This window comes from Ctenopharyngodon idella, chromosome 3, assembly GCF_019924925.1.
Source record: "Ctenopharyngodon idella isolate HZGC_01 chromosome 3, HZGC01, whole genome shotgun sequence".
NCBI lineage: Eukaryota > Metazoa > Chordata > Actinopteri > Cypriniformes > Xenocyprididae > Ctenopharyngodon > Ctenopharyngodon idella.
The window spans coordinates 4,525,753-4,549,727 of record NC_067222.1 but is presented as its reverse complement, the minus strand read 5'-3'; the positions used below and the strand labels follow the sequence as shown (position 1 = coordinate 4,549,727).

At 40.1% G+C, this 23,975-nt stretch overlaps 2 protein-coding genes across 2 annotated transcripts; both read right to left on the bottom strand.

The window, feature by feature from the left end:
* Positions 1-3,730: 3,730 nt before the first annotated feature.
* cbx2 (chromobox homolog 2 (Drosophila Pc class)) lies at positions 3,731-9,524 on the bottom strand. The gene is made up of 5 exons (XM_051888439.1): positions 9,336-9,524; positions 9,216-9,259; positions 7,247-7,312; positions 5,752-5,821; positions 3,731-5,649 (listed from the first exon to the last, which is right to left on the bottom strand). Exons 1-5 carry the CDS (start codon positions 9,417-9,419, stop codon positions 4,312-4,314), a joined length of 1,602 nt encoding a protein of 533 aa, XP_051744399.1. The 5' UTR covers positions 9,420-9,524; the 3' UTR covers positions 3,731-4,311.
* Positions 9,525-9,963: 439 nt separating this feature from the next.
* Positions 9,964-19,651, bottom strand: LOC127509827 (ectonucleotide pyrophosphatase/phosphodiesterase family member 7-like). Its single transcript, XM_051888832.1, has 6 exons — positions 18,996-19,651; positions 18,590-18,735; positions 14,909-15,541; positions 12,575-12,809; positions 11,423-11,555; positions 9,964-10,364 (listed from the first exon to the last, which is right to left on the bottom strand). The coding sequence occupies exons 1-6, from the start codon at positions 19,240-19,242 to the stop codon at positions 10,304-10,306; spliced, it is 1,455 nt and encodes a 484-aa protein (XP_051744792.1). The 5' UTR covers positions 19,243-19,651; the 3' UTR covers positions 9,964-10,303.
* Positions 19,652-23,975: the final 4,324 nt, after the last annotated feature.

The window sequence follows — 23,975 nt, the reverse complement described above, 5'->3', positions numbered from 1 at the left end:
GGATTATATAAACACCGGGTGACACCGGAAGTGTTCATTTAACACTGGATGTTTTGCTGTGGCAGTATTCTTAATGTGCTTTTAGGCCATTGAATTGGCAATGAGTTTAGAAGTGAACCCTAGGCTAAACGTTTTTAAATGTAGCCCACAGGAACACAGAGTAGCATTGAGCGTCAGGAGCTCAGGCTGTAATCCGAACCCTCCTGCTCAGCATGTCAGGTCTGCAGAGTTTGGCAGTCGTACAGCAGCTTACATAAGCGAGCTCTGAGGTACCTGCTGGTGAAACACTGCAGCAACCTCAGCACATGTGTGTCCTCTTATCTCATTCCTTCTGATTATCTCACTCCAGTCAGGAATGAGCCGGCACTGATAACGCCAGCCCTGCGGTGACATGCAGAGTATCGCATTGTTGAGCTGCTCACAAACTCCCTACTGCCTCTGGGCAAAAAGTGCTTCTTTACACTGTCAGCTGTTAGCTCTAATTTGTCACATATCAACAACATTGAAAATCAGGCTGAAAAATATATATATCCTAAAAATTGGTTTCATGCATAAATGAGATCTCTTTACTATCTCAGTTTAGATGTTTCTCCTGATAAAAAGTCCCAGTGTAATCTCACATGTCTCAAAATGTGCAATCAGTTATCAGAGATCTCAATATGAACTCAAACATTTTTCATTAAATGATCTGAGCTGCTCTCCACATTCATTTCACAGCTCTATACTCTCACTGGATGATGACTAGTGACTCATTTGTGTCTGTTTTATTTTCCCCAGAAGTTTTAGAAGAAACATTTTACTGAACAAACTAAGCAGGTAAAGCCACTGGAGTAGTGAAGTTGAGTCCGTGTGAGGTTCAGGGAAGACTGTGTGCCCAGACAGACCACAGTAGAGTCTGTTTCAGGAAGCCGCCTCTTGGAATTCTGGGAAAATTAAAGGGCTTCTTAAAACGTCTAAACCTGCATAATTAAACGGCCTCTCAGATGTGCAGGATTGTGGAGGAGATCAGACAAAAGACAGACAGCAAACACTGAACATGTGAGCTTCAGTACATATTACACTGTTAGAAGAAAAGGTTCTAAATGGAATCTTAAAGGATTCTGTCAAGCGCTTCATTATGGATTTAGTTTTAATTAATTCATTTTGTTTTGATTCATTTTTAATTACACTAAAAAAAATGATGGGTTAAAAACAACCTAAGCTGGATTGAAAATGGAGAAACCCAATGGTTGAGTTAAATGTTTGCCCAACCTGCTGGGTAGTTTTATTTAACTCATCTATTGTTTAAAAATTACTGTATTTCTTGCTTAAAATGAACCCAAAGTATGCTGGAAATGAACATTTATTAATAAGTTTAATGAATAATAATTAAACAATAAACATTTATTAAATTGCTTATTAATAAATGTTCACCTTTTGATTATTATTGTCGCCTCTAGTAATTATGTGTCTGATTTATAATTTCCAACCTATTTTGAGTTCATTTTAAACCAGTCATATAGTATTTTTTAAACAATAGTTTGGTTAAATAAAACTGCCCAGCATGTTGGGCAAAAATTTTACCCAATCGCTGGGCTTGTCCATTTTCAACCCAACTTGGGTTGTTTTAACCCAGCATTTTTTAGTGTACATTTCATGATTTAAACAGCTCGTAAACATACTTTATCACAAAAAATTTGAAATAACCCATTAAACATGAAAGTATTATACAATCATTTAAGACATTTCTCCTTATATAGAACAATTTTGGCATAAAGCGTTCTTTAAAATTGAGTCAAGAACCCTAGAGTTCTAAATAGAACCCCTCTGAACCTTTTATTCTAAGAATGTAGCAATAATTGACCCTTTGCAGAGACCCGCCCCCCTTAGTTACTGTTGCTTTGTCCGACAAGCCATGGCGCTGTCATGCCACAGAGTGAAAAATACATCGCGGAGCAAAGAGGACACTGACAACTCGTCGACAGGACAAGACAGAGCAGGTTACTTATGATATTAAACAAAGTCCCAGCTTTCAAATTGTGTAATTTCTTAAGAAATTCGAACAATAAAAACCGTTTTGTGGCTCTTTAATGTGTCGTGACAGATCGCTGTAGTGCCTCAGTTCAAACGGTTCGTGAATCGATCATCTCTTCCTACTGGTTAATTTACAGCATCAAATAAACATGAACGAACATGAGAAGGAAACGCGGAAGCACGTCAGTACACACCATTTTTCAAGTTCAAGTCCATCGAGGTTAATTGAACTCCTGGCTGCTTTGTCGGACAAAATGGCGGATTCGGCGTTATGATTGGTTAGATCGCTTGTCAATCAAACTCCCGGCGAAGGGTCAATTGCTTGTATGTGTCAGATCGGAAAAATATATGAACTTGTTGCTGCAAAAATCTTACTCTTAATCTTATTTTCCAGTTAAAATATTTAAAAAAAATATTGAAACAAGATACTTGAGAAGCAGCACTGCGTACGATATTAAGATTTGTTTTAGGGTATGTTTACATGACAACAATGCAAAAAAAAAAAAAAAATGTAAATAATTTGTATAGATGACAACACTGTCAAAACGATGCCGTTCACATGGATCCGCAAAAACAACTAAAAATGCTGTATTATGCATGCCAGGTCAGTAGTTGGCGATGTCACTACACATTCAAACAGGGCGTCGGCATTAACCCTCCTCATTAGGCTTGTTCGAGATGCATCGGCTCTGTGTAGACCAATCGGTGAATGACATCAAAATACCGCGAGAGCGATTCAAAAGAAAGTACTCTTGCGGTACATTGATGTTATACGCCGATCAGTCTGCGCAGCGCTGATGCATCTCGAACAAGCCTGTTTACTTTGAATGGGTGACGTCATGCGTTGCCTAACTGAATTGCGGGTTCCGTTGTGTCATGTCACTGGTGTTGCTAGCAGCAGAAGTTGAACAATTTTCAACTTTTCAAGTGTCAATGCAGGTATTAGCCAATCAGATTGCCTTATGCAAATAACCTAGTGCAGGCGCTAGCCAATTGCGTTTCATGCCACACCGGAAAGTAATGTGATTGGTTGTTGTCACTATGATGGTTGCGTCAGCACCAAGCTTCGGACATGCCCTCCATCAAGCGTCGACGCCCTGTGTGAATGCAGCGCTACAAAGCACTCATGCCAAACACGCATGGCAATAGACTAAACACGTAATACGCATGTGCACGCCTTCCCTGTTTTCACAGATCCGCGATTTTGTTGTCAGGGGTGTAGTAACTATTACAATATAGAAAGCATTCAAAAAATGAACAATTTCTTTTGAAATCAAAACATTTGAAAGCAGTGAAATGTTTTGATTTCAAAAGAAATTCTGTTTTTTTAACTGTATCATGTATTCCACTAAATCAGTAGTCTCAAACTCAGTCCTGCAGTCCTGCAGAGTTTAGCTCCAACCAGCTCCAACACACCCACTTGGAAGTTTCTAGTAATCCTGGAGACCTTGATTAGCTGGATCAGGTGTGTTTAATTAGGGTTGGAGCTAAAGTCTGTTCTTGCTGTATTTTTGCTCAAATAAGAAACTTCTTTCTTCTGCATTTAAAACATTTTACCGACACTGAATATTTGCATGGTAGTGTACTTGCCTTTTTTTTAAGAAAATCATTTAGGACTACTGGGTCGATATCATTCTTACAAGCCCTTGAATATATACACAATATATATATATATATATACAAACTGTAGGTTTGATTCAGAACAGACAATGATGAATTTTGTATAAAAAGAATCTTTACTGTGTGTTTCAGCATGTCACCTAACAACAAAGACCAGTAAGAAATAATAATAAATAAAACAGAGAACTGTTGTGTAGTATAAAAAAATGCCCACATTCATTCTAGAAGGAAAACAAACCCTCAGTTATAACTATTATCAGGCAGAAAGAGGACAGCTTTATAAACAGGCACCTTAAAAGATGTGATCTGAGATTCGACTTTAAAACACTTTGGATACATTTGTTCAGATCTTGTGGTTTTCTACTTTCCTAGTACAGTTCTCAGAATCAACATCAATAGAACAAGACACCATCCCTGCAGTGGAAACCAAGATGAACGGTCAATCATTTGTTCAGTGATATATGTTTACGCTTGATTCAAATTAGGTGAGACTATACATGTCTCTGATTGAGCTGGACTTCAGGCATTGGTCTTCTCCAAGAACTGACCAACTAAAACAGTCTGAGTTAAAAACCAGTAAAATCCGTTGAAGATTGAGAAGCACCAAAAAAGCTCCTTTGATTCTTTCAAAATGTCTCCCAATTATCCCAGAGTAGCTGCAATTTCAGTTGAAGACATTCAATAGTTACGGATGCTAAAAAACCCAACGCTGGTGGGTGACTCCTTCACCGTTACCGTGACCAGGTTTGCAGTGACGTCTGTGACGAACACGTGCTCTATCAGGCTCCGCGTCGGCCTCCAGTCCTGACCCGCCTGCACCGAGATGGCCAGGTCGCGGTTGTCGCTTGGAAATGAGGAATCTTGGTCAGAATCTGAGCTGCTTCCCTCTTCTCCGGTGCTTAACTCGCTCAGGGTCTTGCTTTGTTTCCCAGCATCTTTAGACAAGGCTCTGTCTTGCACCGGTTGGGAATCTCGACCTTCAGTTGCTGGAGCCTGAGCCAAAATCTTGTCTGCTCGACCTTGATTCTTCTTCCCAAGCCTCTCGGCCAAATCATCCGCTTTGGATTTCTCCCGTTGTGGACTCTTTAGGACTTGTTGGTTGGTCGAGAACTTACTAGGGGCATTCGGTGCAGGACTCTGCTCGTGTCTTGTGTTGAACCCAGAACTTTTCCTTCCCAGGTTGGAGGAACCCTTCAAGTAGGCACTGTCGGTCCCGTTACCCTGGGCCGTTTTGTTGACGCTCTGTAGATTGAGAGCTTGAAGGCTGGAGGGAGTTTTGAGTGATGGAAATGAGCTCGATGGAGATTTCTGGAGAGATCCTGATCTCTGAAGTAGGGTCTGGTCCAACACCTCCTGTTTCCTCGACACATTAGGAGAGAGTTGTGGACATGTCTGCCCATTGCTGCTGTGCACATTCAATGCAGCCACTCCTGGAGATTTGCACGTAGGTGTTTTGGGATCGACTCCTCCGCTGCCCATATCCGAGACCGAGAGCTTGAAATCCGAAGCATTTTTTGTTTGTGCTGGTCGACTTAGTGCAGGAGGTGATGAGGCCGACCCGACCCGTCCAAGGGAACTTAAAGAACTCTTCTGGGTAAAAGGACTTCTGTTTTGCAGTGCCATCGGCTCCCTTCCGGAGGTTCGGTTCAATCCGGTGTAGGTGAAGCTTGCGGGCATGAGCGGTTTCTTTATGCTCCCTCTGAGCTCCGAGTCTCTGGAAATGGGCTTGAGAATCTTCCGAGGACCTTTGGCCTGACGCAGAGCCTTCAGCTCCGGAGGCAACGCTTTCCTCCCTCGCTTCTTTGGCGGATCCGGCTTGGCCACCACAATCTGCGCTTTCTTCTGCGGGACCGGGTGATGCTCTCGTGGACGAGGACTCGGCTTCGGATTCCTGTCGTTATCGTCTTCATCGTCGTCGTCTGAAGAAGAGGAAGAAGACGAGGAAGATGATGATGAACCAGAAGATGAGGATGATGAGGACGAGCTGCTTGATTTGGACACCACTGGAATGGTTTCCTGAGAAAGGAACGTATAGAAAACGGTGAGAACATAATGTATTGCGCAAATTGAGTTTTTCCACTAGATCTGGGTTTTTTTTTTTTTTTGTGACATACTCACCAATATTTTTCTGGGTCGTCCACGAGGCCGTTTCCCCTTTTTACGGATCAAGAGTTCCCGCTCCTGCTCCCTAAGAATGGATAAAAGATTTAGTTAAAAAATACAAAATTAACAAAATAGCAGTGATTAGCAATATTTTTTGTTCAATTATGACCATTACAGCCATTACGCAAGTTATATATATATACACATACATATATATATATATACACATATATATATATATATATATATATATATATATATATATATATATATATAGTCAAAAGTACAGACTTCGGTACCAAGTCGGTACTGAAATTTTAAAAATGTGAGGCTTTGAGCGCTGTTTAGCGGATTCATAAACACCTCTGATTGGCCATTGTGTTCATGGCTCATCAGATATGCCTGTGATTGGCCACAATGATCAACGCTTCAAAAACATGTTGTAAATAGTCATCAATGACGCTCTTCACCGAGCGCTTACACAGATACACATGGGAGCTACCGCTTTCAAATTCAAACACTTCTGTGTGCTTTCAAACGCTCCAGTGCATTGATCATTGTAGCCAATCACAAACATATCTGATGAGTGCGTGAACACAATGGCCAATCAGAGGGGTTTAAGAATCTGCTCAACAGAGCTCAAAGCGTCACATTTTTAAAATTTCAGTACCAACTTGGTATCAAAGTAAATAATCTAATACAATAATATATATATTGGTGCAAAATTCTTCACAAATTTATCCTTTTATTTATTATTTTAACAAACAGTCTTGGCTAGAATATCAAGTACGGCTAAAAACAGTGGCTTGATTGTGAAATTCATTTCCTGTTTTTATGAATGAACATTTACGAGTCCTCACTTCCTGTTCTTTCTCACTACTTCCTGTCAGAGGTCTTTGTTGTTCTAATTTGGACAACAGCAAAAAAAAAAAATACATTTCTTTTGTCTTTATTTTTTGGTGGATGCGTTAGAAAAAAGTTGGGTTTTCAAAGAAAAGCATCATCGTTTGTGCTCCAGACATGAATGATTCCTCAAATGTTATTTTAAGTGATCAGATTTATGTTTTTTTCCTTGGCCGATGATAAGACAGGAGAAAAAATCCCACAGACTTAAACTGAAGGATAGACCCTGAGCCATATTTAGACAAATATTCTTCTGAAAATATAAACAGTAAACAGTAGCTAGTTGGTGTCAACACATGGTTTCGTTTTTCCTTGTAATCCAAGTCTTTTCACACGGATTCATCATAAACTGTGAAACCAAAACGCTGACAGAGAAAACTAGTTCTGCTGAAAATGTTAACCGTTAAAAATGTTAACGATGTTTGATTTTCAGTCAGTCTGCAGAGCACCTCGTGAGCCTGGACACGTCTGCAGCTCCTGAATGGCCTGTGAATGGAGCCCCATTTACACCCTCCCAAGCGTTGCAGCCCATATTGTTTGCACATGGAGAAAAGGGGGCGTCGCTCTCACACAGAGACCTGCTCGTCCAATGGGAGAAACCTCTTACCTCTTGTTAAACGCAGCCAATAGTCTCGGGTCAAGAAGGTTTTCCTGAGGTTCCCAACTGTTATGCCTGAAACACAGACACTGGCGTGTTTAGCATGTGAGTAGATGACATATAACACACTCATGATAAAAAAAAGATGGTTATGTACAAGGGAAAGTGTATATCTAAAGTTCCGTAACCTATTTATTTATTTTACATTTCACACCATTTTATTCTCATTTTCCTGCGATCTGACGAAGTTTTACAAGTACAAATATTTCATATAGTCTTGCAATTAATATGAATCATATGCACATACAAGCATTGCCAAAAATAGTTTTTTATTTATTTATATGAATTACAGCATGTCACACTGCAAGACGCTGCTTAGACTGAATCAGCATAGCCATGCATGCAAAACAAACTATTTGTGTAGCATCCAATACCATTTGGATACCAATTTTGCATCTACTACTGTAAATGTAAACAGAAGTGATGTGGAGTAAAACTGGACTTTAGTTGGCATTATATAGCAGAGGAAAAAAAAAGAGAGATAAGATGACCGTTTACTTTAAAAAGGCACTTCAAAGAGTCTGGACCGTCTGGATTTCATTTAACACAAAAAAAGTAGTGATCCACCAAAACAGACGGCCTTAACCCAGCATTACTCAAAATCAACAGCATTCATTTTTACTTCCATAACTACTAATACTGCTACTTCCAATGAGAAAACAATGCAGGACGAGGCTTGAATTTTCCATCAAGAATTGTTCGGATGGTGAAAAGTAACAGGTGGTTGAAAAATAAGAGCGCTTAGAGACATTCAGTCATTCCAGAGGTGGAGAAGTTATTACATTTTGATGAAAGATTAAGCATATAACTTTTTTCTTTTAGAATAGTGTGCACATATGAATCAATCACAACAGACCAGCAAAGTGTGTTAGAATAAGTTATCACTTACGTCCCACAACAAAAACAAAATGTATTTAATAGCTTACTTTACTAAACATATCAAATGTTAGACTAAACAATGAGATTTCACCTCTTGTCCCTCATTTTAAACATAATTTTAGACACTTTAAGTGGCATTTTGCCCCCAGTTCTGGTCAGTTTATGAACCTGCTTGAAGAAGTAATAATAAAGAATAGAAAATAGATGGAAGCTGTAAATAATCAATGAAGCAGATGGAAGCGCGCGCGGGAGGTGTGGCTCGTGTGATTGACAGCTCAAGTGCCCATAGACGGGGCAAAAAGGGGGCGACAATGTAACAGAGAGCAAGAGTGGGGGCATTAAGGGGGGTTGGGGGGCAGCTGGAGTTTTTAAAGAAGAAGAAAAAAAACTCGAAACAAACCACGCGCTGTGCGTTCTACAGGCGGCGCGAGATCAAACTGTTTTCGTTACAAAAGAACAAATTGTTGCAAAGTTACACAATGCGTTCCAAAACTGATACAATGTATCAATTCGCTTTATAACAACCGACCGACCATTAGGCGACTCTAGAAACTCAACACATGATGTTTATCACTGAAAACTAAAATAAATCATAACACTAAAAATAATGCATGCAAATATCTTTATGTTTGTTTCTGTCGACCCACAACCGCGATAGGACATAACGAGCAAAAAAGCAAAACAAGTTGATGAAAAGACACCGTGGAGAAAAAGTAACTTGGAAGACAAAGAGAAATGCAGCAAAACGAGGCAAAGGCGATCCGATCTGATGCAGTGTGATCAAGTAGACAGCAGTGCACGAATTCACGCGTGGACGTGAAATTAAACGCGCAACACGCTGTTGTTGTTTTCATTGTTTCTCTCTCTCTCTCTCCCCCCTTCTCGCGATTCACATTCAAGGATGTTTACTGGCACCGTGAGTAAAATAGCGCAGCATTAGCAAAGTACTAGTCTATATGGTGTATATATAGCCTACATATTCTACATATATGCTCACACACACATAATAAAGGCAGTATGTGTATCAGTTCTCACTTACTTGGACGACCATCCTCTCCACTTGACCAGATACTCCAGTTTTCCCTGTGGAAATCAAACACGCGTTGAGGATCACGATTCACGCGCGGTGAATGTGTGTGTTTGTGTGTATGTTTGTTACCTTCCTCAGGCGTTTGTTGAGGATACACTCGGCATCAAAGACCTGCTCTCCCACCGCGCTCAGCTCCTCCATGACTGTTCTCATCTCATTCTCATCTCATTCTCCGTGACCGTGTGTGAGAGGGAGAGCAGAACAGGGCAGAGGGGGGCGGATACGCAAACGCGCAGGGAGCGCGCGCAGTGGCCCTCGGAGGACACCGTCCGCGTGACGTCACACATTTTTAAAGAATTTGAGTTTTTGGTCAACAGCATAAATTATGTATGATAATCTGACTTTATTGTAGTTGTGTTATTTTGATAGAATCTACTCATTTAATAGAATTTACACACATAAATAAAGAAATTTCTCTCATTATTAACTTATTTAATGAAACCTTTTAACTTTTACTTATAAACAATACACATAAAAATGATTAAAAGCCTATATATTGTTAATTTGAATTTATTGATTTAGTTATTTTTAACATTTTTTAAATATAACATTGTGATCTTATACTTCATATTATATATATATATATATATATATATATATATATATTTCAAAATATCAAATTATTTCAACAACACTCTTTTTGTATAGTATTCTTGTAATACATAAATAAAACAGACTCTGAGGTTAATAAAGGTGAAACGTTAAATAATGAGGTACAATTATTTATATAAAAAAGTATAACAAATGACAAAAATCAATTTTATTTGATATAAAGAGAAAACAATTCACTGTGGAAGGGAAAAACAAGTGGTTGTGATCACAATAAAACAATAAAATATGAATATTTTCAGTATTACAAAATATAACAAAATGTGTTTTTATATATGGAAAATGAATATATTCTTATTATTCATAAGGGATTTGTTTAAAATACAAGGGAAAACTTAATACAAAGTAAAATGAAACATTTTTAAATATAGGACTGTTTTGAAAGTTTCTGATGGTTTTCCTGAAAGTTCTCCTCTGGATTCCTGGTTCTAAAATGATGTTTGTTTTGTTTCGGAGTGACACTTGTCAATCTTCCCCTCGTCTGTGGAACTGTAAAGAACCCAGAATATAAATCACATCCAGATCATTAAGTGCAACATTCAAGAACTGCTCTGTAAAGGCAAAATCAGGTTAGTAATGATCATGTTTACTTCTTTGTTCAGTCTGACTATTCAGTGTTATTCTATTTCAAAAATACTTTTTTTTTTTTTTTAAATTGTAATCTTAAAAATGTCTTATATTAAATGTTATCTCTTTTTTTGTAGTTTGCACTGAACAGAAAGAGCTAAAGAAGCTTTGTGACAGTACAACATGAAACATTTAAAGGCCCACTGAAGAGTGCTGGAACGCGCAGCATTATTCAATGTGTTGACGTAATTTCAACTGAAACGGGAAGACAGGGCGATATATCAAACAGCCCCGCCCCTTTTTTGAAATAGCCAATAGCGTTTCGTTTATGTTACAGCTCACCAGAGCCGTTAGACTCTGTAAAACCTTCTGATCTCTAACAGTTTCTCCTCATAATGTCCTTTATATCGCTTATATACAGCATTCTGTGCAGAATTCAAATGGGTCCGATACCTTTTGTGGTCTGTGCCGACTTGCGCATATGATCCGCTCTGTGCTTTCGTGTCTCTGGACCGGAGCAGACTGCTCGCGCTGCGGCGATTCACTGTCTGAATCGTTCCCTATTCTCTATATAGTGCACTATGTGCCATTCACCATGTAGAAACTAGTAAATGTGTGAACAAATGACCGATTTCAGCCAAGGCTTCAGCTTTTGTAAGAGTGTAGGAGGAGGCGGGACTTCAGATTCTAGAGAGCATTTGATTGGACCGAAGATTTGATGAGAAGCTGAAGTGCGATGTGATGTCATGAAAATCCATGATCCATTTTAGCGGAAGTGAGAGACTAAGTTTTGAATGCTTATATCTCCTAAATGTGAATTTTGTCATTGTTTTGGAACACACCAGCTTATTCATAACCTTAAGGCTAACATATTCATACTAAAAGCTAAAAAACTTAAATTTTGATTTCAGGGGGACTTTAAACTTTCTACTCTCAGTCACTGTCTGATATTCTGAGATGTCAGTTAGTGTGAGATTTACCTGCTTTTGTTCCTCCTGCGTTTGTGAATGCCACAACTTAACAGAACAACAAAGACGACGAAAAGAAAACCAGCAACAGCTCCCAGTCCAGTGAAAACACTGGTGAGAATATCATCACCAGATGAGCCCTCATCTGAAATACACACATGGTTCTGATGATTAGTGAATGTTTCATTAGTCAATGTTTCAAAGATTAGTTCACTTTAAAATGAAAATTAGCCCAAGCTTTACTCACCCTCAAGCCATCCTAGGTGTATATGACTTTCTGAATTCTGATCAACACAATCGGAGAGATATTAATAAATAACCTGACGCATCCGAGCTTTATAACGGCAGTGAGCGATACAAACGAGTATGAGCTGAAGAAACTGCATCCATCCACATCCATCCATCATAAACGTACTCCACACGGCTCCGGGGGGTTAATAAAGGCCTTCTGAAGCGAAGCGATGTGTTTGTGTAAGAAAAATATCCATATTTAACAAGTTATGAAGTAAAATATCGCGCTTCCACCAGACCACCTTCCATATTCAAATTACGAAGAAAGTGTAACGCCTCTCACAGTTCAAATCGCTTACGCTACATCCTACACCTTCTGTATTCAACTTATGAAAAAAGGCTTTTTTCACATATTAAACTTACGCTTTCTTCCTAAGTTGAATACAGAAGGCTGTCTGGCGGAAGCTAGATATTTTACTTCATAACTTGTTAAATATGGATTTTTTTTTACATAAATGCATCGCTTCACTTCAGAAGGCCTTTATTAACACCCCGGAGCCGTGTGGAGTACGTTTATGATAGATGGATGGACTTTCTTAAGCTTCATACTCGTTGGACCCGTTCACTGCCATTATAAAGCTTGGATGTGTCAGGATATTTATTAATATTTCTCCAATTGTGTTCATCAGAAAGAAGAAAGTCTTATACACCTAGGATGGCTTGAGGGTGAGTAAAGCTTGGGCTAATTTTCATTTTAAAGTGAACTAATCCTTTAACATCAGTGCTTTAATTTAAAAAAAGGACAAACGGACGGTTGGACGGATGGATGGATGGATGGATGGATGAAAGGATGGACAGGTAGGACAGGTAGACAGATAGATAGATAGATAGATAGATAGATAGATAGATAGATAGATAGATAGCTGTTCTCACTCTCAGGCTGTATGGACGAGGTGAGCATGTGTCGTGTGACGTCCAGGTGTCCGTCGTTGGGTTCAGGTGTGATTCCCAGCAGGTGGCACATCAGTGGGTAGATGTTGACTGTTTCAAACGGCCCCACCTCCAGATTCTTCTGGAAGTCCGGCCCCACGGCCCTGAAAAACGGCTTCATGTCCAGAGCCTGGTTATCATAGCCATGCTCTCCCTTATGGAACTGCACTGGGAAATACTGCGGAAAAATAAAGAGATAGTATAAAGGCACATGAATAAATGGATATAGAAACTATCAGCACTTTAAAGCACCAAAATATTAAAATTACAGCGATCATCTTATGTTTGGAATGGAATACTATTTTAATGACTATTTTGAAGCTTACTCATTAATGTTCACTATGTGCTACTGTACAATTTTTTTTTCTTTTTTTGTAGAAAAAGTACAAAGAAAATGTACTGGTAATTTTCTGACAGTTTCCTTTAACCCTAAAAGCAATGCGTAATTCAAACTACAGGTAAAACACCTGTGAAAAATCAATATGGGAAATCCCTTCATATTAACACAGTACATTGTGCCCTGTTTTAACAGACTGTTCTTAGAGCCAGTATGCAAAATGGAATAACAAACCCAGATAAAATTTACATTTTAATATTTGTCACAGGACCTCGTCATGTTGAATGTTTAATACAGCTAGTGCTGAGTTATTGTCTTGGAAATAAATATGAGCATTTTTAGCCCAGATTTTATGCCTAACCTTTTGATAGTCCAGTCAAATAATGAGAAAAGCATCTGGTTTGTAAATCACATTGGAAATGGAAAGTAAAGTTGTGGGAAACATTATCAAACATGAAGTATACTGAACATTTTGGCAAATGTAGAAGATCATCCTGATATTTCATGCATAAAAACATTTCATACATATATTCACATTGTGCAGAGCTTTTCTTCATGTGAGTTTAATGTTTGCATCTACTTTTTTCAATCAGTAGGTGATGATCTATGCACATGCTTTCGGATCTTCAGAGAGATGTGACAATTTAAACAGCAGAGGGCGCCACAAACCAGCTGATTTGTCTTATGGTTGGCACGGCAACATGTGGCTTGTGGGTTCAGAAACAAAATTCAGCTAAGGTAAGTGTTTTGTTTGGCTCTTGGATCATGTTATGGTTATTGAATAGTTTAGGATGGCAAGGTAGACCAGGTGTCTGGCTTGGTTTGATTTTCTCATGCTTTGCACCAGTGTGCGGTTGTTAGTATGCCACACTTGTAAATCTGAACTCTGACATCTGGGTCAAAGGTGAACAGGAGCTCAGAGTGTTCGATGCGCTTGCCCTGACCTCACAGGTTGTCATGGGAGCAGATTTGATTGATTGATTGATTGATTGCTAGCAATGTAAATTAAAAGGAGTCAGGGGCAAAGTAGATGTCAGCCATTGATTGTGTTCGGTTTGTTTGCCTGTAATTAGATTTACATTATTCATGTTTTCTTCTACTATCTGTTATTATAGTTAACTACAACTAAAACAATAGAAGCAAACATTGTTTACATGTGCTTTGATCTGAACACAGAGTGATCGCTTTCACTGATGAATCAAAACCATTTAGTCAATTTAAGCTCCGAATGAATGTAATATTGCATGTGTGTTTGCAGATCGCTAATTCAAGCCATTAACCAATAACATCAAGGACCATTAACATTTTAAAAAATTATTTTCATGGTGATTTAGGACATTTACCCCCAAATTCTCATTAATGTAATGCAAAAGTATTTATTTATTTGTTTATTTGATTGTTTATAATTTTGCATTTTTTGTACATTATTTTCATGGTGATTTAGCACATTTACCCCCAAATTCTCATTATTGTAATGCAAATTTATAAATAAATGTATTTATTTATTCATTCATTTATTTATAATTAATTAATTTTGTACATTTTATACATTATTTTATGTTGATTTAACACATCAAGTTCTCGTTACTGTAATGCAAATGTATTTATTTATTTATTTTAAATTAATGAATTAATTTTGTATTTTTTGTACATTATTATTTACATTTTTATTAGTTCATGCATTCACTGGGAATCTAACCCATGGCCTTGAAGTAGGAAAAATGCGCTTAAAAATCATTAAAAAAAAAAGTCACAATGCAAAAATCATAACTGATACCTAAAACATGCTTTATCTTCTTTATGTGATATAACTTCTTTTTCTTTCTTTTAATTTTGAGGTGAAAATTCACCCAAACATGCTTGAGTAAGATCTTTTTAATCCCTTGATAAATTTGCATGAAGGTTTTACTTCAATGTCTTTTTAAAAATGAAAGGCTCACCCCATTGATGACGTATCCTGGATCGGCCCAGAGGATGATGGGTAATATTCGGTCATTATGGGAGTAATGCAGGCGAGTGGGAATCTCCTCTTTTTTATAGACGTGTAGATGTGGATGAGCGCCTTTCAGTGCATTGTACACTTTATCTATTCTTCCTTCTTTGGGAAGCAGAAGTCCCACCGGTCCAAAGTCCACAATATGGAAGGACAGATCTTGGAAAGAGAAGCCGGGAATCTTGGAGAGGACGATCTCTTCCACCAGCCCGTTCCTGTAGACGGTGCTCATGCCGTGATCGGCCGTGATGATGATATTGAGCCGCTCGCTCAGGCCATTTCGCTCTGCTGCACTCCTCAGGTAGCCGACGGTACGGTCCACCTGTCTGACCATCGCCCTGCGCTCGGGGGAGTCTGGCCCGTACCTGTGTCCGGTGCTGTCAGGCTCACCGAAGTACATGGACACAAAGTCCAGGTCCTTCTCTCTAAACCAGGACTCCATCACTTTGTCTATGTTCTCTTGCCAGGCCGTTTCATTGCTGTAATTGTAGTTTTCAGGCTCCACTTCTTTTACAACTGCACTTTCACCCTGATAAGTAGATGCTGTTCCAGGAAAGTGGAGTGAACCGGCCTTGAGACCCTTTTTTGTGGGGGAAATCATTCATATTCTTTTAGCAAATGCTTCTTTTATCAATGCAACTTCCTGAATGTTTTTACTCTAAAAGCAAACCTCCTAGAGAAGCGGAAAATTATAAATCTATCATTATTTACTCAGTTAAGTGTCTTTTTCAAAGCTGTATGTCTTCCATTAAACACAAAACAAGTATAGTATACAATTATTTTTTCCATACAGTAAAAGCAGACAGTGACCAAGCCCAAAAATCCTCATTCATGGATCCACATCCGCAACTTGACGAGTCATAGGCCTTGTTTACACTTAGTTTTAAGATGCATTTTGGTCGACTGGATCACAAGTGGTCTACGCTAAATACGGGTGTAACGAGGTCTAAAATGTTTTAACTTGTCCACTTTCAGCCACTTCCAGAGGTAGTTGAAAATGCATTCGACCAGATTGCTTTTGTAGTGTAAGCACTCATGTGTTCAAATGAGTTCGAACAGCCACAAAAGACCACATACACTCCGCCTACTGACGTAAGCCGTAAACATTATGGGAAGCGCACTATCCAGATGGCATTACATGAGTTCACACTTACATATAATTAGATAGAGTAAAGGTTATGTGTATTTGGCGTGCTGTTTTAGGGGAGGGCTCCGAGCTCTGAATTTTGGCCGAACCCAGAGTACTCTCCCGGGTTGTGATAAGAATAGTTAGGACTAGAAGTGAGGAGATGGGGTGGTGGAGGGATGCTAATAAACTGTCAACAAACAGAGGTAAGTCTGCTGTATATATACCTCTTATCGTTCATTGAGTTGATTAACTGAATGTGCTTCTCTCATGTTAATTAGGTTAATTATCTGAACATGCTCCTCCTGAACTTTGTTAATAAAACATCATTTCACAAGTTCACACTTACATATAATTAGATAGAGTAAAGGTATTTGCCGTGCTGTCCGGGGGGAGGGCTCTGAGCCAGAATTTGGCCCGAACCCAGAGTACTCCCCAAAAAGCAAATGAGCAAAGGACAGCTGCCAGACTGAAGACCCCCCAAAAATGAGCGCCGAGATTTGGTGGGCTGGCGTTTTAAAAAGAAACCTGGTCATTTGATCGGGAGGGCCCACACAACCTACCGGCTACCAACATGGATCAACATGATGAATACCGACCGATGAATGAGGAACTGCGTGATTTGGAATGCCCGATTGGGATGAACACACCGCGTTTGACGGGAGCAGCTCACGGAATCTGAGCCCTACCAAATGATGAACGAGGAGCATTGTAATTTGAGCCGTCCGACTGGGAGGACCCCTGCCGCCTCCAATGGGAGCAGTTCACAGTGCCCTAACAATCGATGAATGGGGAGTGGTGTGATTTGAAAGATTCGCAGCGATTCGCAGCATCCAATGGGAGTTCAATATTCACGGCATCAGACGGGTAAGCCTCGGCAGCAGACGGGCAAAAAATAAAGCATAGATGTTCGACCGTGAGGCTCTCGCAGCGTCCGATGGGAGATCAAGACTCATGGCATCGGACGGGTAAGCCTTGCTGGCAGACGGACGGAAAGTAAAGCATAGATGTTTGACCGTGAGGCTCTCGCAGCATCCGATGGGAGACCAAGACTCACGGCGTCGGACTGGTAAACCTCACCGGACAGGGAAAGATAAAACATGGACGCTCGACTGAGAGGGCACACGCAGCGTCCGACGGGATATCAAGACTCACAGCATTGGACGGGTAAGCCTCACTGGATGGATAAAGAGAAAAACTATTTTTTTATCCAATGAGAGTTTGGTGGGCTTCTTTGATGTGGAGCCGGGTGGTCCTGATGTAGCTTTGGAAAGCGTCTGAGGACCATCGACCGAGAGCTTGGATCTGCTGCCGGGAGAGGCCTTTTTCGGCTGCTGAGGTTGCTGATAAACTGTCAACGAATAGAGGTAAGTCTGCTGTATATATACCTCTTATCATTAATTGAGTTGATTAACTGAATGCACTCCTCTCATGTTAATTAGGTTAATTATCTGAACGTGCTCCTCCCGAACTTTGTTAATAAATCATCATTTAAACTGTCGGCTGAAGACCTAAGTTTGGTTTGAAGACAAAAAACGTACCAAGCGCAATGTTCTTCACCATTCCTGATTTCTGACAAAAACGAAAGCTGCTGCTCTCCGTATGTTTTTCCGTCGTCTCCTCTTGCGTTCATACGCAAAATGCGTGAGCTTATTTCATCCATTAGATCGAAAGATCTGAAAAAGCCCATACATTTACCTGCCCATAGACCCTCCTTTTGAAGAAATCAGGACAGAAGTGAAAGTGGACAAAAGAGACGGATTAAAACACCATGTGTGGGTATGTGTCTGCCTCGTCTACATGTGATCCGATCGACCAAAGCAAAGCATCTTAAGTGTAAACAGGGCCACATATACTTATTAATGGTCTTTGTTTGAAGCTTGACATTCCTTGGTCACAATATGCATCCTCTGCATGGACAAGAGAAACTCTGAGATGCTTTAAGACACTTTTTGTGTTCCCAGAAAAAAAAGAAAGTCATAGGTTTGGTGCGACATGAGAGGGAGTGAGTAAATGATAGAAATGTCCTTTAAATGGCTTTGCTTAAGGGCACAATGGTGGTAGTTCATGCATCACCCTTTCTAAGGGTTTGAAGCTACAACCTTACTATTCTGCATTTTTACAGACTAGCATTTTTTTTTAAATTATTAGTATTATTTATTACTGAGAGCAAATCATCATATGAGACTCTGAGTTGGAAATAACTGTTTTGACTCATTTTCAGTGATTAATTTGGTTGAATCTCTTGTGTGTATCTGGTTTTATATGTAGAGGTTACTGGAGGAAATTAAATGAGGTGATAAAAATTATTCAAAGTGAAGTGTTTCTGATCATTAGCAGATGGTTTGCTTGTGGGAAATACGTGTCTTGCAGGAGATCAAGTCAATTTGAAATGGTCCTCTTTAACCAACCAGCATTACGATATTAGGTTTGTACTGATAAACCTAAACAGTAATGCTACTTGGGATGGAAACTGCTTGTGTAAGCGACAGACGTGCGTACCTGTCTCTGAGCCGTGATCCATATGGGCAGACTTCCGTTGTCCCACCACTCGTTCACAAACTGTGACTTGTAGTAGGACTTCTTCTCCCAGGTGCTGGTGTTAAACCACATGTTGTGAATTACACCGTGATTCTCAATATGTTTACCTGCAAAGAGATGCGTGTGTGCGTCAGTATTCATTATTGCATTGTTTCATCTATTTATTATATAAATATATATTATACATAAATATTAAATATATATTTAAAGCTATTTACATTGTATATAATGAAAATTCATTTCATTATTAGAATCCATTATGATTTAATTATTATTAAACTATATATATTTGTCTGTCATTTTATACTGGCATGATTCTTCTGTGTGGATTGCTGGCATCCATTAATTCATATGTAATGTATTTTACCTGTCAGGATGGTGAAGTGTGTCGGGCTGGTGATGGTGATGAACGCAGGGGTCACGTATGTGGCTTTGACCCCGTCCTTCGCCATGGCGTCCAGGTGCGGCGTGTCCACGTCCCTGTCGTAGTCCCACCTGAAGCCATCAAAGGAGATGAGCAGTAGTTTGTTGTGCTCAGTTGCCCGGTGCGCTGGAACGGGGACCGCCAGAGACTGAACACACAAACACAAACAGAGAGCCGCCGTCCACAGCATGATGAAGCACAGTCAGTGCGGATTCACAGCTGCTGCAGGTGTTCGGCCTCACTGTCTCTGTGGCACAATCAGCGGCTCACACCTGATTGCGTTCGGTTCTCCTGCTCAACCTCTTTTACTCCCAGTCGCGCACGTCTCTGCAGGCCAAAGTTTCATCGGATTATCTTATCTCTTCAAGATTTGCCGGTTTGCAGTTTTTTGCTGAGACTTGATTTACACACAGACATATAGAATTAAGAAAGTGTGATTGCTGTTTGCCTGTGCACAAGTTCTCTCTGATTCTTAAGTTAAGTTGGTTGTAAGGGTGTTGCTAAGTGGTTTATAGGTGTCTGGTGTGAAAAGAGTCCTGCATCACCGTGTCTCTGTGATCTTCTAGTGTGTAGATATGCTCGAGCCGCTCCTTCAGTGTGTGTCTGTGGGATTTTTTTCACCTGTTTCCTGGTCCAGCAGGTGACAATGGTGCGTCTGATCAGATAGTAAAGTAACAGCACAAACTCTCCCCAACAACACAAGATTTGAAGGTTATTGTGGGGCGAGTTGCATGCTGAAGTTTAATAATTAGTGATTATTGATTTGAACTTTCTATTCATCAAAGAATCGTTAAAAAATGTATTAGTTTCCACAAGAATATGAAGCAGCACAATTGTTTTCAACATTGATAATAATCAGAAATGTTTCTTGAGCATCAAATCATCACAATCAAGATGGAGCGATGTCTTTAAATCAGCTGGTGTTTTGGTGATTTTAGTGGATGTATCAAGTTCACACAGGTGTTCTATAAACTTAATGGAATGTGTTATGATTGCACTTATCAGTGCATGATTAGCATTGACCGGAGAGCAGATCTTACTGTAACTCACTAAATTCACTATCATTATTGACCTTGTTAAACAGTTATCAATGTCCTTCTGAAAGAGCTTTTTCTCTTGTCTTTGTCCTTGACAGTAGTTCAGGGGAAATATCTAATCTGTGTGAAGATAAAGAATTACATCCCTCAGCCTACTTATAAATAGCTAATTCATTACAAATCTTTTTAAATGAACTCCAGCCTTGACCGGTGTTAGTAAAGTGTTTGTGTGTAGATATGTGTTCTTATATGATCCCTAATTTGAGTCTTATTTGTTAAAATAAAAATGTCTTTTTTCATTATTATTTTTAGTTTTATTCTTCTATTGCATTTTCCTTCATTATTGAATTTGAAGCTTGTCCTCGTCACTATGAGCCCTTCATCCCTCACCCTATCACCATGACAACCCCTCATTCTTGACAGCATCACCATGACGACCCCTCACTCCTTACAGTATCACCATGACGACCCCTCACTCCTTACAGTATCACCATGACAACCCCTCACTCCTTACAGTATCACCATGACGACCCCTCACTCCTGACAGGGTCACAATGACTATCCCCCTCTCCTGACAGGACCATGACGACCCCCACTCCTGAGAGCATCACCATGATGACCCCTCTCTCTTGAATGTGTCACCATGCGAACACCTCACTCCTGACAGTGTCACCATGACGACCCCTCACTCCTGACAGTGTCACCATGACGACCCCTCACTCCTGACAGAATCACCATGACGACCCCTCACTACTGACTATGTCACCATGACGACCCCTTAGTCCTGACAGTCACCATGACGACCCCTCACTCCTGACAGTGTCACCATGACGACCCCTCAGTCCTGACAGCGTCACAATGACTACCCCTCACTCCTGACAACATCACCATGATGACCCCTCACTCTTGACAGCATCACCATGACGACTCCTCTCTCTTGACAGCGTCACCATGACGACCCCTCACTCCTGACAGTGTCACCATGACGACCCCTCAGTCCTGACAGCGTCACAATGACTACCCCTCACTCCTGACAACATCACCATGATGACCCCTCACTCTTGACAGCATCACCATGACGACTCCTCTCTCTTGACAGCGTCACCATGACAACCCCTTACTCCTGACAGTGTCACCATGACAACCCCTTACTACTGACTACGTCACCATGACGAATCCCCTCTCATGACTGCGCCACCATTACGACCCCTCTCTCACAACAGTGTCACCATGACGACCTCTCACTACTGACTACGTCACCATGATGACCCCTCACTCCTGACAGTGTCACCACGACTACCTCTCACTACTGACAGCGTCACCATGACTACCTCTCACTACTGACTACTTTACCATGATGACCCCTCACACCTGACAGCATCACCATGATGTCCCATCACTCCTGACAGCGTCCCCTCACCACTGACTACATCACCATGACGACTCCTCTCTCGACAGTGTCACCATGACTACCCCTCACTACTGACTACGTCACCATGACGACTTCTCTCTCGACAGTGTTACCATAATGACCCCTCACTCCTGACAGCGTCACAATGACCACCTCTCACTACTGACCACTTCACCATGACTACCCCTCACTACTGACTACGTCACCATGACGACTCCTCTCTCGACAGTGTCACCATGACGACCCCTTACTCCTGACACCATGACTACCCCTAACTACTGACTATGTCACCATGATGACTTCTCTCTCGACAGTGTTACCATAATGACCCCTTACTCCTGACAGTGTCACCATGACGACCCCTCACTCCTGACAGCGTCACCATGACGACCTCTCACTACTGACTACTTCACCACGACGACCTCTCACTACTGACTGTCACCATGATGACTTCTCTCTCGACAGCGTCACCATATTGACCCCTTACTCCTGACAGTGTCACCATGACGACCCCTTACTCCTGACAGCGTCACCATGACGACCTCTCACCACTGACTACTTCACAATGACGACCACTTACTCTTCTTGACAGCGTCACCATGACTACCCCTCACTCCTGACTAGGTCACCATGACGACTCCTCTCTCAACAGTGTCACCATGACGACCACTTACTCCTGACAGCGTTACCATGACTACCCCTCACTACTGACTAGGTCACCATGACAACTTCTCTCTCAACCTCTTAAGGCAGCTCTCACATTTTGACTCCATCACCGTAAGGACATAATACTCCTAACAACATCACAATGATGACCTGTTACTTCAGTTCTCTTATTTTCACACCTTCACCATCGACGACACCTCAGATTTTTTAAGGTCAACATAAATCATAATTTTGTCAGATATCTTGTTAGAAATTCTCACTAATGACTTCATGTACAGTATTTTAATATTAGCTTTTTAATTTCTTTAGCAGAACCTTCACCAAATAAACAGCCATTTGGAAATTCATGCATTTAAATCAAAAGTTGTTTTGAAACATGACAGAAGCATCCACTCGCTCATAGCATGCGATGATCTTTGTTGTTTGCAATGATTATACGCTGTGAGTGTTTTCGGTTCTCGGATCACAGGACCACTTATGTTTTCACTGCCACCGTTTTAACTGAAGTGTAGTTCACATTTAGAGCAGAAGGGGGCGCACACGTACTGCATGCAGTGACTATAGTCTTCAGTTGGCTGTTTTTACATTAGCTAGTTAGAACAACTAGACTAACCTAAACGCTAGGTTTGGTCAGATCCTCTTTATATTAATCAGTGCACAAATATTATAGTGCATGAGTCATAAGGACTATTTAAATGGACTTTGTGTCTTTTTTGAAGCTTGAAGGTACCAGTAAAACAGATCATGCTATATGAAAGAATTATAGTCATCCAGGTTTGAAACAGCCTGAGGGTGAGTAAATGACGGCAGATTTCTTTATATGGATGTACTTACCCTTCAACTGACACTTAACTCAAGGCCTGTTAATAAAAAAACATGTGATGTAACTCTTTATCTTCACACAGATTAGATATTTTCCTTAAGTTTCTACCAAGAACAAAGAAAAGCGACAAAAATGTCTCTGAATGTGATTATGAACAGAAGATAATAGTGCGACTCATATATCTCCTGAAACACATCTGTCTGTGTTTATTAGTGAACTATATTTCAAATCTGATTAATCTTTTATATGCAGGTTTCACAGACGAGGCTTAACAGAATAAAATGCATGTTTGAGCTGTTTTAACTGAAAGCAACTTGAACTGACATATCTTAAAATATGTTAGTGCCATTGTTTTTTCTCAAGATGGACACCAGTAATGTTTTTTTTCTAAGGCACATCTACTCATGAGAGTTGAGCACACAAAGCTTAAAATTATTAGAGGGAATCATTAATGAATAAAATTAGAGATGAAAATCAAGCAAATTAATTCCCTTAAAATGTTTCCGTAAATGTGTGTGATCATGTTTCTCTGTGTCAGTGATTAGTCTAGATGTTTTTCCTCCAGGTGTTCAAATGACTCCTCGTAATTACTATTAAATGAACTGGAAGTGACTTCCCAGCTAACAGGGAATGTTGTTAGAACTTTGGCAACGTTCTGGCAAGGTTCTCTCAAAGTTATGAACAAACGTACTTTCAGTAACATTAGGCTGATAGAATTTTCATTCAAAGTCATCTGGTATTTAATAATGTTCTCTAAACGTTAGCACAAAACTGGACGTTTTTAACGTTCAGGGAACATTTATAAATTACATTTTCATAACTTAATGTGAACGTTGGCAAAACGTTCTTAGAATGTGACCCGTACTGTCAAAATGAGTCGGAATGCACACGGGCTAATTTCGAGCTACAGGCAAAACAAGTAGCAATGTCAATTTTGAGGATTTCACAAAAATGAGTTCATTAAGCCCTCGTCTAGTGATCCAAAT